Raw genomic sequence first — 12,516 nt, 5'->3', positions numbered from 1 at the left:
AAAGATGCTAGCCTTCTGTGTTAAGGGTACCACTGTGTCGTTTAGGTCCACCTACTTTGTAAGCAGATTTGGGCACTCTTCATACAGAAAGCACTATATCCCTGGGTCCAGTGTGATGTGGCCATTCAGCAAGGTCACAGCCCTGTGAGCCCAGGGCAAATCTCAAACACTAGCACAGTGTTGAGAGGGACCCTGTTCAGGGGCTTGGTGCTGTTGTTACATCACTGGAAGATCCTACAGATGGCAAAGGCATGGGTAAATATCTGTATAGAGCTTTGAAAAGTAGCAGGACAGCTTTGTTAAGTACTATTGATTAGAACAACAAATAACTTACTTTTAAACTATTGATTCAGCACAGGAGAAAACTGCTGCACTGGAGTCTTTATCACATATGCACATCCTAGCTGTCACACTCTCTGCCTCTAGGCTGCAAGTGGTCCTGCACGTCCTGATGTGCGCAGTGGGGTTTTCTGAAAGACTAGTCTCAGCCGAGCTTTTCTTTTTTAGTTTTGCTATTGACTGTAAAGGGAACAAGGGTAGGTGAACAGAGGGCTTCAGTGAATATAGCTTGTGTCTCACTGGGCACCTAACCAGAGATGAAAATGCCCTCTGCTTCCTGTTCTGACCATGATCATATTGAAGTAGGCACAGCAGAAACAGGTGAGGGTCAGACAGCACAAACAATAAAGCAGCATTATGTGTCACAAGAAAATGGCAACTGTCTTGGGACTGCTAGGCTTACCTTGCTTTTGACTTAATATCCACTCCTCATCATGGCAGTGTAATATATGCAGGGAAAGGCTGTATCATTAGGAGGGAGAAGAGAGAAGCAGGTCAAGTTTCTGGCTTCTGTTCCAGGCTCTGCTGCCATCTTGCTGCTTTTTTGGACAAGTCATTTAACTTCTTCAAACAAAAAAAAAAAGGCTCACTAAGAGCCAAACATGCTATGAGGTCTTTGGCTGAAAGGACCTGGGTGGATATGAAAAAGATAATGAGCAGCAAGGAGGGAACAAACATTGCAGCTCTCCATCTGATTTTTTCAGGGACCATTGTTTTTCCCAGTGTTACAATCTATGTTCATGAAACAGGTGCTATTTGATTTCCTTTCCAAGATATCTCTATCTCAAGGGTAGAGAAGGGAGACAAAGAGTTAGAAAAGAGGACAACTGTTGTTTTTCCTTGCCGCAGGATAGAACACCTTGGACTCAATGTTGTCCTTCAGCTCTTGGTTGGGGTTCCCCTGGAAATGGTGCATGGAGCTGCGAGGATCAGTTTTGTGTACGTTGCTGGAATTGTGGCAGGTAGGTGACACCTCTGGATGCCCCAGATAGAGAAGCATCTGAAAATGGTCTGTGCTGACTTTTGTGTAGGATAAATGTTTTGTGGCATTTGGGTGCAGGAGAAGAGCAGTCACTGATCTTCTGTGCATTGAAATTCTTCTGGAGGCTGGAAATGGGGAATATGCTACAACTTGACATCTGTTTCTAACTAGCCATAGGCTCTGTGTTTAGGACACCTGCTAAAAAAGCACCAACAACCTGTTTCGTTAAAATAGACTTGCTTTAGATGGTCTTCCTGAGTGTGGAGGTCATGCTTGTTCCTTTCCTCTTGTGTCCTGCAGAGACCTAGAAGAAAGGTGGCATCACAGGCATCCCTGCATGAAGAGTCTTTTTTTTTTTTTTCCAGGTCCTGTGCCAGTTCTTCCTCCATTTGTCCTGTGCTGTCTGCTTTCTACAGCTTGAGTAAGCAAGAAGTATTCAGTTGTAGGTTGTGAGCAGTGCACAGGAATCTGGAAATTCATTTAATCATGAAGCCATGGGGTTTGATTGATTTTTTTAGTTGGCTGTATTGCTTTTGTTTATGTTTGGCATTTCCAGCAGTTTGGAGGTGATGGAAGTTAGCTGACAATAGATCAACATCTAATTAAAACAGGAGGAGAGTGTGAGAACAGCCAAGGGCTTCACAGTGGAACTCAGACAACAATTGACTGCCTTAGTTCAAGATTTATGGTGATTTTTTTTTTTCCAGCTACATAATTTTATTTTTTCCATAATGAGCAGATAAAGCCTTTGTAAAATGGGCTGCATTGGGTACTAATAAATCCTACATTCCAGGAGAGAGACTGTGGAAAGAAGAATTGGAGTAGGACAAAGGACTAGGCATGGTACAAACCATGCTATTTAATGCAGAGAAAGAAGTCAGCAGACCAGCTCCACTGTCCCTTGTCTGTTATTTTAATAAGCACTAAAGTGGTCTCCAATCTGCAACTTTCCAGACATAAGCTTTTCTACGTAGACCCATGTACCAAACCCTGGGGCTTCATTTATATATGTGTAAATACACATAGCACATCTGTGCCAGGTAAGCGAAGCAAGTTAGCATTGAATCTGCTGCAGTTGAGCCCAGGCGAGCACTGCGAGTTGCCGGCTGCCTCTGATTCCTGTGGCCAAAGACTTGCTGGCAGGGTCCACAGGGCCAGAGGCAGGTTTTATTGGGTGTTGGGCTGGGCTGAACGCCCAGAGCTCTGGAGGCTTGTAGCCAGTGCCTGAGTGAGGCTCACTAGCCCATCTAGCATTATTGGTTCATTTCTGCTACACAAATGATCCCATTTTTTTCTCAGACAAGCTGCCACATCCTCATAGACTTGCCTCTCACACCTTATGACCTATAAATTGTGGAAGAAAGTGCCAAATGGAAAGGGAAAACTTCCCTTCTTAGTGCAGGGTGGAACTACAAATGTGACCGGACAGTCCCACACAGAAAGCATCCCATGATACCCTTACTTGTTTGAGTTGTTAGCCAATTATTAAACATGCTTTATTCTTTGACATGTGCCAGGAGAGAGAGAAAGAGGCATACTTATGCTGAGGATCTGGCAATATAAAGATAACACAGCTCCTAAACAATCAGGAATGAACAGTAAACAGTAGACACGGGCCACAACAGCCACTCTCTACTTTTACTTTTTTTCTCTGGCTTAAGAAGACATGTTGAGACTGGGATTGAGAGACTGAAGGTATATGCTCAGTGCAGTGTCCAAGGACTTAACTGCAAGTTCTCATTACTCCTTTCTTAACTTCTCATTAACTTTTTCCTTAATGGCAGCGTTTAAGGAGCTGAGAAGTCTCAGGGCCATACAGTGAAGGAGGGAGCTGTCAGCAGAGTTGGCTGGTGGAACCTCAGCACTTTCTTGACCCAGAACCAGCTGAGCAATTAGCAAAGAAATTTGTTAGATTCTGTACTACCGAGGACTCTCTCAAGATTTGTCATTGTGTTTTTTCCCCATTCCCGCTCATCACAAAGATCTTCATTATCCTTGCCTTGTGACACCAAGTCTGCCTTTGTCTCTCTATCTCTGCAAACTTTAAGAGTAATTTAAATGAAAGGAGCTTTGAGCAGATCCAAGCCCGCCTGCCCCTTATTCCTGTGGCCAAAGACTTGCTGGCAGGGTCCACAGGGCCAGAGGCAGGTTTTATTGGGTGTTGGGCTGGGCTGAACGCCCAGAGCTCTGGAGGCTTGTAGCCAGTGCCTGAGTGAGGCTCACTAGCCCATCTAGCATTATTGGTTCATTTCTGCTACACAAATGATCCCATTTTTTTCTCAGACAAGCTGCCACATCCTCATAGACTTGCCTCTCACACCTTATGACCTATAAATTGTGGAAGAAAGTGCCAAATGGAAAGGGAAAACTTCCCTTCTTAGTGCAGGGTGGAACTACAAATGTGACCGGACAGTCCCACACAGAAAGCATCCCATGATACCCTTACTTGTTTGAGTTGTTAGCCAATTATTAAACATGCTTTATTCTTTGACATGTGCCAGGAGAGAGAGAAAGAGGCATACTTATGCTGAGGATCTGGCAATATAAAGATAACACAGCTCCTAAACAATCAGGAATGAACAGTAAACAGTAGACACGGGCCACAACAGCCACTCTCTACTTTTACTTTTTTTCTCTGGCTTAAGAAGACATGTTGAGACTGGGATTGAGAGACTGAAGGTATATGCTCAGTGCAGTGTCCAAGGACTTAACTGCAAGTTCTCATTACTCCTTTCTTAACTTCTCATTAACTTTTTCCTTAATGGCAGCGTTTAAGGAGCTGAGAAGTCTCAGGGCCATACAGTGAAGGAGGGAGCTGTCAGCAGAGTTGGCTGGTGGAACCTCAGCACTTTCTTGACCCAGAACCAGCTGAGCAATTAGCAAAGAAATTTGTTAGATTCTGTACTACCGAGGACTCTCTCAAGATTTGTCATTGTGTTTTTTCCCCATTCCCGCTCATCACAAAGATCTTCATTATCCTTGCCTTGTGACACCAAGTCTGCCTTTGTCTCTCTATCTCTGCAAACTTTAAGAGTAATTTAAATGAAAGGAGCTTTGAGCAGATCCAAGCCTCCAATTGGGATAAGGAGAAGCAGGGTCTATGCTTGGATGTATTGTTATTAGTGGTGCCTTTATGTGATTGACCTGTCATTTTGCTATCTTGTGTTTACTGCCTCCATCCAGGTTATTTTTAGCTAGTTTTACTTTGAAGTTTTATAAGTAACAGGCTGTGCTTTGATAGAGGTCTGTGCTAGGTTACAAGTCCGCAGTTCCTTCTCACCGTGCAAATATTTGTCTTGACAGCATGGGAGCTACTTCTATTTTATCTTCAGGTGAGGACCAAGACACAGACATTTGTCTGTTTCCTGCTTCCTTTTTATTTTAATCAGGGTGTAAGTGCCTTTTTGCAGCATAGGTTTGAAGATATGTTGCTGCCTTGCTTGGCTGCTTTTAAAGTTAGGTGCAAAAGAATCAATCAGTCACTGTCTTGACAGTACTACAGGACTGAGTTAGTTTCACAAGTCGATTGATTCCCACCCCTGCTTCTCTTTATCTGTATATTACTGACCTGCAGCAATTAGCACAAAACGGACAGTAGCAGCGATGTAGCGTAGGAGAGAGTGTGTTTATTCGGCTGGCAATTGTCACAAACCCTTGTTCTTTCTTCCAGGGTCCCTGGCAGTGTCAGTAGCTGATATGACTGCGCCTGTGGTGGGTTCCTCTGGAGGCGTGTATGCTCTCGTCTCAGCTCACTTGGCAAATATAGTCATGGTGAGTACCAGAATGACTGTCTAACCTCTTCAGAAGTGAGCCAGGCCTGGTGGCCCAAAGGGATTGGAAATAGGGCCTGAGCCAGCTGTTGGTCATTCAGAGCTTGCTCCAGTTAAGAGTCTTGTCTCAGTGGTGTGGTCCTGGAATGGGAATGTTAGACTGCAGTTGGTGGCTTGGTATCCTGATGACTGGCAGCTTACCAGGAGAAGCCAAAGATGCTGGTAATCCAAGACTTATCAGTGTACTCCAGGCTATCAGCTCTCCTTGCAGGGGCTGACAAGTGTTTGGAAAAGGAGGAGCTGACTGGCTCTGCAGAAGTTGCAGACTTGTTTCTGTCTGCCTGTGCCGTGTAATGTTAGCGGGTACCTAAGGAAATTTAGTATTTGGTGGATTTGTGTGTGGAATATCCCTTATCTCCATTTGTAAAACCCAGACTGAAGCTGAACCCTGGACGTACTAGTGATGCATCTTTTTGCCGTTTCACGTAATGAAGTACTTCACAAAGGTCAGTGAATACCAGCATCGTCGTTCCTCTAAGACCTGGAAACAGGAGCTCATCCAAGGTCCTTAGCTAGGTGGTGGCAAAGCCCAGCATATCTGCCTGTGTGACTCCTAAGCTGACCGCTGGGCAAAACCGGCTTTGCTGAGAGAGCTGATTTTGCTGTGATTAGGATTTGTGTGTGGTGGTACAGGGCTGCATGTCTGTCCTGTACCAGCAACGTCAGAGCAGAATAACCATAAAAATGATGTTAATGTGGCCTCCTCTGGGGTCTGAGTGGGAAGATAATGTGAGTTGGCTGCACTAGAGACAGAAGGTCTGTTATATGGGTGCTGGAAAACATGTGCATGTGTGGTGGTACTTGTGTCAAGCCTAAAAGAACACCTTGTATTTAATGCTTGTATGCAGTGAAGTCAGTAGGCTTGGGCTGCCACCCACAACGGTGCTGCTCCAGGCAGCCTTTGTAGCAGCTGGGAGCAGGGAAGTGGGTGGTTTCCTGAGCAGAATAGGTCTCCTTTGCTGTCTTCAAGCTTTTCAGAGCGTGAATGAGCTGCGGGCTGTTGCCAAATTAGGACAGTTGAGTGTCTGGCAGAGAGATAGGGAATGGAGGAGAGGGGCTACCCCTATACCACAGATTTCTACTGGCGAAATGCCTCCTTATATATAGGTATTTTCAGTATGTTTTGTGTTCCCTGCTACTGGGCCAACAGCAGCAGGAGGGAGTTTCCTCTATCTCACAGTGTGGTAATGCAGACACAGGGTTTCTTCACACCGAGATTCACAAGGTCAGAGGCAGACATTGGAGGAAATTTTGGTTTGCTTTAGAGGAAGAGGCTCTGCCAGAGGTGTGTGGAGAGTCTTCACCAATTGCCTTACTAGACTTCTTAAAACATTGCGAAGTGGCCTGTCACTTCACTACTCGTTGGTCTCCTCCAAATCTATGTAGCAATTGCTACCTTAGCATCTATATTTCTCTATTACCGGCTTCTTCTTTTCTCATCTGAAATTACTTTTGCTGCCTTTCCCATTCTATTGGAGTTTTGCCTTTTTTTCCCCCCTCTTCTTTCTCTGCTCACTTAGTATCCAGATGCGATGCTCCCGCATGCTGAAAGACACGCTGGCCATTTGCTGGTAAAGCAGAGTCTTGCACAGGTGCTTTGAGCATGCTGGGAAGAGGAGGGACTGTTGCAGGGAGGGTTTCTTGAATCTTCTGTTCCCTTGTGCCTCCTGGTAACCGACGGAAATGAAAACATTCCTTTTTAAGAATAAATATTCTTGGGATTAAATACATAAAATAACCAACAGGGGGAAGCAATAAAGCATGTCACCCTAAGGAAAAGAGTGAGGGGAGGAATTCAAAACAGCTACGTGGAAACGAAAACTGAAGGAAGCAGCACAGTATTAATCAACATGAGTTTAGAGCTTTCCGACTGGGTTAGGTGTCTCAGTGGAGAGAGAAAATTAGTTACTTATTTTGTAGAGACTGCATTTTTGCTGTCACAGAAGTGATGTATGGACAGATCCCACATAAACTTGAATATTTATGTATTGCAGTGTATGTGTGTAATACGTTTGCAGAATATTTCTTCAGCAGGCTGAAAAGTCACTGGGAGTGACTTTAAAATTAAATTTTAAATTTTAATTAAAGTTAGGCTGAAGAGTTTACAAGCATTTTTTTAATTCCTCAGCTAGCCTTTTATTGGCTAGCTTGGTATCTCACACTGCTTTCAACAGGCAAAATTTCATTTAGTCGCTTAATAATAGTGTTGTCATACGTCTCAGTTCCCCAGAACATGATCTCTTTTTCTGCTCGGAAATTTGGTGCAAGTGGAAAAGGAGGAATTTACACACTTCTCCCAGGATTTCTGACTATCATTCAGAGATTCTTATTCCACTATATTGATTAATGACCAAGCCTGAAGACAGAGGAGGCCAAATCCAGGCTTTCTTATGGCACTGTTTCCTTGGTATGCTTTAATTGAGGTCTTTATTTTTTGTGTGTGCTCTGCAGAAGATCCGAGTTGCAGAATTTCAGGGAGCCTGAGGTACAGGCAGTAGCACTGGAAAAGTGCAGCAGGGCTTGAATGCACTGAGAAATTGCCTGACAGGTGACAGTGTTGGGCTTCCAGGTGAATCATGATGAGCTGTGTGATGTTAACCAGAATAATGCTTGTGTTGAACCCTAGGTCCTACTTAACATAATTTTATTTGATGTGGCCTAATACAACAGGGTTTTGCAGGGTATGTAAATTCAAATATTTTCATAAGTCAGAATTTAAGGTGAAACATCATACTAATATGTTAAAAATTAGTCCGTCTGAAGAATGGAGAATGGCAAGGCCAGCCAAGGACCACGCCACACCAGCTGGATCTCAGGCAAGGAAAGTCAGTAAGACTGCCAAGCAAAGAAGTTGCAGACTGTCCGTAACTTGGACATGTCTGTAATTTATCCTTTATGTTTATATTCTCTGGGATTGACAGAACTGTTGTTTTGGTGTGGTGAGTGGAGAGTTCACAGCCAGGTGGCAAAGGGGTTTGTTTCAAGGGATGGTCGTCCTTGATGGTCTTCCAGTGCAGATCTGAATGCAAAATCCCTCCAGGTTTGCATGCAGCATCGCTTTGTTTTCCTTGTCTCTTTTCCAGAACTGGTCAGGAATGAAGTGCCAATTCAAACTGCTGCGCATGGCTGTTGCCTTGATCTGTAGTAAGTATCATGCAATACTTGGCACACATGCAATCCTGTTTTGTTTGTCCCTGTCATAAGAGTTCACGCCGATTCAGAGAGTTTTGACTTTGCAGCAGTTTTGGTAGAACTTGCAGCTGGAGCTTCTGGCAGCAGAAACCACATCACTCTCAAATGCAGGTTTTTGGCTTTCCACACAAGCATTTGTAAATGAGGATTTGTTGTTAGCCAGCATCTGTAGCTTGTGGCATTTGTGAAGACCTGGGACTTAAATGTCTCATCTTTGAAATTGCAAACAAGCAATGCTTTCGTAATTATAATTCTCAGGTTTCCTAGAGCACTTCCTATCTGAGATGGCAACAGCATTATACACACATTAATGAATTGTCTTCCAGCCGTATCCCTAGGGTGGCACGATAAGGGAAACTGGGCCGTGTATTCATCACAGACAATTGTCTTCAAAGTCTAACTCACTTTTTTTTTATGGTTCTGGTATAAGTTTTGGAAGGTGAATATTCCCCCACCTGTCTACACTCCCACAAACCCAGACCGCTTCCCAACCACTGGGGAGACCTCATGTCTGTGCGCCGCAACCCTTACATAGCCATGGCTTCCCAGCTTCCCTATGCTCACCGTACAGGGCAGTTTCTCCCTCTCCATCTCTTCAGAGATGCAGCGCTGCCTGCAAGATGGACTTAAGAAGGGATAGACCTAGGCAATTAATTTCTATTTTCTTCTTTGTTCTAGTGAGCTTTGAATTTGGAAGAGCTGTGTGGCTGCGATTCCACCCCTCCGCTTACCCACCGTGCCCACACCCCAGCTTCATGGCTCACCTGGGAGGGGTGATGGTTGGAATCACCCTTGGTGTCATTGTCCTGAGGAACTATGAGCAGAGACTCCAAGATCAGACTTTATGGTGGATCTTCCTTTCTATTTATGTCATTTTTGTCTTGTTTGCCATCTTCTGGAACATTTTTGCCTACAGCCTGTTGGATCTAAAGCTACCTCCCCCTCCTTGAAAACATGGGACAGAAAACTGGAGAGCAGAAGTCATCTGTCAGCTATGTTAAATGAATGAAGATGGAGGGTCTATTTTTGTATTTAACATAGGGGAGGATAATTCTTTTGAACACAAGGGTGTGCTGGAGGAGATGCTTAAAGATCTCATGAAAGAATGGGCTGATCAGTTTGTTCACATATCTAGCAGGTACTGTAATACTGGCTGGCTTGGACCCTGCCAGGGCTCCCATTGGGCAGCTTGTACCTGGGCACTTATCACTTCGTTTGTTAGCACACATCAATATTTTGTATGAGATATTTGTATTTTCCAGGTCAGTGCTGGTATTATGGCCAGTTGTTGAACAAATCTCCTCAATGTTACTGAACACTAAAAGGGAAAAGGAGCAGACATTTAGTAATTAGAGACTCGCATGGTACTCACAAGGCAGCTTGGGTTTGGTTTCTACGCGCACATCTGACTGTTCAGCCATACCAGTGCTACTGTCTAATTACTTGAATGGTTCCTAAGGTATTTTAGCCTACAATGAAACCTGTCTTACGCATCTTTCAAAGGAATCAGCAGAACTTGATCACCCAAAGTGATGGAGACTGGTCTTCAACTACAGGTCAAATGAAATTGCACTATAAACCTTGGGAACTCTTAGAGTGTTGTGGACACCCAGCCAGAGGTGACTGTTACTGTGCATGTTTCACTTGATTTTAATTATGTTTTTTCCCCCAGCCTGCTGTGGCTAGAGTGTGTCACTGGGGTTTCCTTTTTGAGGGGTGGAGAAAAGGAGGGCAAATGTTCAATTGTGTTTTTATCAGCTGACAATCAGGTGCTGTTTTCTCCTCACTTTGTTTCTGGCCACGTTGATCTAACACCTGGCCTGCAGGGAGCTCCTAGCAAGGATCTCAACTGTTCCAGCAGGTTCTTACTAGAAAACTGGGACCAGGATCACCTATAGCAGCGCAGGATGGGAACTATCTAGCCTTCACAGCCATACAGTCCATTTGGGGCCAAATCTGTCCACTGAAGTCAGTGGAATAAATCAGGTTGTATGTAGCACTGGTTTCCCACTGAAGTGGAAAGGGTGTTACAGTGATCATTGTGAAACTGATAAAACTGGTTTTAAAGTGACTGCTAAATTTTGAGGCTGCCTCTTCCTGAGGCAATGGACGTTCAGGGGCTCCAAGCAACAGTTAGTTGTAATGATGCCTTTTTCTTTAAGGTGGGTCAACCCCAGGTTTTAGCAATCTGTAACTGGTCTGTAACACAGTCCATACAGCTGCCTGCACGGACCTGGGGACCAGACTGGAACATCTGTAGCACAAGCAGTGCTTATAGGTACACTTCTCTGTAAGGTGCTTATGTTATTTTGCTTCTCAGTTTAGAGAGCTGCCAAAATACAGTCCAGGAATGTGGACGCCCTCCTTTTCTCTCCCCTTTAGCTGCCTGGTTTGATGGCCTGGATAAAGCAGACGTAGGAGTCTCTCTAGACTAGCTCCTTTCTTCCTTTTTTCTATTTGCATACTGGTGCCCAGTCACCAGCCACCAGAGCCTTCCACAGCACATTTCACAGGCACTGTAGCAGTTGTGTTTGCTCTGTAGCAAAATGTCTCTGTATCGTGGGCTTTATTCTCTCAGCTGTGTAATCACTGCTGCCAGATGATACCACAAACTTGTAGGAGTCTGTCTTTCTAGAGGGGGCATTCACAAGTGCTTATCAGCTGCCCCCTTCTTTGCCTCTTATGGGAAAAGTCTCTCTGGAAGGGTGATGTTCTGCTCCCACAGTATGCACTAGTAAAACTCCTGTTGCCGCAGGGAAAGGGAGGGGGGAGAAAATAAGTGTTTCTACAGCCTGGAAGAAGCCTTACCTGCAAAAGAAACAATTTTTGCCACCTTTGTGCACAGGAATGGGATCTCTGAGGGCAACTGCACCTTTGTTGTTCTGCATGGCTAGTACATTGCTCATGGGCCCTCAGATCAAGGAACAAGAGGAAGGGATAAGGGTCAGAGCTCTGTTCGTTTTGGAGAAGGGGATTGGTTCCCCATGCCATTTTATCTCTGCAGTTTGGGTCCAGATCAAAGGAGTCATGACAGTTTGCCTGCATCGTTTCAGGTCAGGAGCTGGCCAGTGAGTTTCGTAGTGGTGGAGATCGTCTCCCTGGGAGCAGCAGGCAAGCAGGAGAGTGGGGAGCTAGGAGAATATTGACAGAAGCACGGTTAACATGTAAGGAGGACATTCCTTTCCTCACCTATTGCTAAACCTTTCTGATTACAGATGCCTTTAAACCAGAGGTGAGCAGAAATGGGAGTTCCCCTGGAAGTTTTAGGAAAACTTTGAAAATATTGGTAGAAAATTTCAATTGCAACAAAACCCAGATTATTTTGCTTATAATTTACCAGAGTATAGTATGCACCGATTGACTTTTATTTTTGGTTTCTCAACTGAAAACTACTTAATGCCCACCAGTTTCTCCCCAGGAAAGGTTTCTGTGCCTGCCAGTGATGTGCTTTGAGGTGAAGCAGCAAGCTACAAGTTCAAGAGCCACCTGTTTCTTCATCAGCCTGACCCTGGCCAACATATCTTTGCCTCTGCTCAGGAGTAAGAGGGAGCTGAACAGAGTAATCCAGGTGCCCTTCTTTGGTCCTTTATCCGTAGATGAGCACAGTTTACATGAACTGGTCGAAAACGGCTCTGAGGTTGAGCTTATGACTTGTTCTTTTAAACTCTTGTTCACCTTTCTGACGTCCATTCTGTGTCCCCATGCGCTGTCTGAGCAAGTCTACAAGCAACCCTGGGGATCAGAAAGGCCAGACTTTAAAGCAGTACTAGATTTATTGTGGATGAAGAAATGAAACCCTCTCACATTTGTGCTCATCACAGCTGAAATCTCTCCCCATACATAGAGCAGGTTGTACACAGAGCAAGTTTGCTAAGAATCTCTCAGCTCATGGAGTCAGGAGCAGCGCAAAGTGCTTAAGCTTTTATAATTTTTTTTTAAATCACTAAAATTATACTGTGAAAACTTGTTATGTTTTTACAGAGTATCAGGAAACGCAGTTATATTGTTTTCTAATGCACCCAGGAGTGCCACAGTGCTGCAGCACCACAGAGCTAATAGCAAACAGGCTTTTCTTTTACCTCCAGATGTCCTTGAAGCTGCTTGGCTTATGTCGGAGATGTAGTATTCTCCATCCTGCTCATTTGTGGTTCCAGCTTGTCACAGTCAGCAACG

General features: G+C 44.5%; 1 protein-coding gene across 1 annotated transcript in view; it reads left to right on the top strand.

Annotated features, from left to right (window-relative positions):
* Nucleotides 1-9,293, top strand: part of RHBDL3 (rhomboid, veinlet-like 3 (Drosophila)) — a 33,103-nt gene extending 23,810 nt beyond the window's left edge. The window contains exons 5-8 of the mRNA XM_009323783.1: nt 1,189-1,301; nt 4,992-5,092; nt 8,235-8,295; nt 9,022-9,293. Of these exons, the coding sequence (XP_009322058.1) occupies nt 1,189-1,301; nt 4,992-5,092; nt 8,235-8,295; nt 9,022-9,293 (547 nt within the window). The remainder of the gene's footprint in view (nt 1-1,188; nt 1,302-4,991; nt 5,093-8,234; nt 8,296-9,021) is intronic.
* The last annotated feature ends 3,223 nt before the right edge of the window (nt 9,294-12,516 follow it).

This window comes from Pygoscelis adeliae, unplaced genomic scaffold (genome assembly GCF_000699105.1).
Source record: "Pygoscelis adeliae isolate BGI_AS28 unplaced genomic scaffold, ASM69910v1 Scaffold75, whole genome shotgun sequence".
Classification (NCBI taxonomy): domain Eukaryota; kingdom Metazoa; phylum Chordata; class Aves; order Sphenisciformes; family Spheniscidae; genus Pygoscelis; species Pygoscelis adeliae.
The sequence above is the reverse complement of the archived record's forward strand: the minus strand, read 5'-3'. Positions and strand labels throughout refer to the sequence as shown.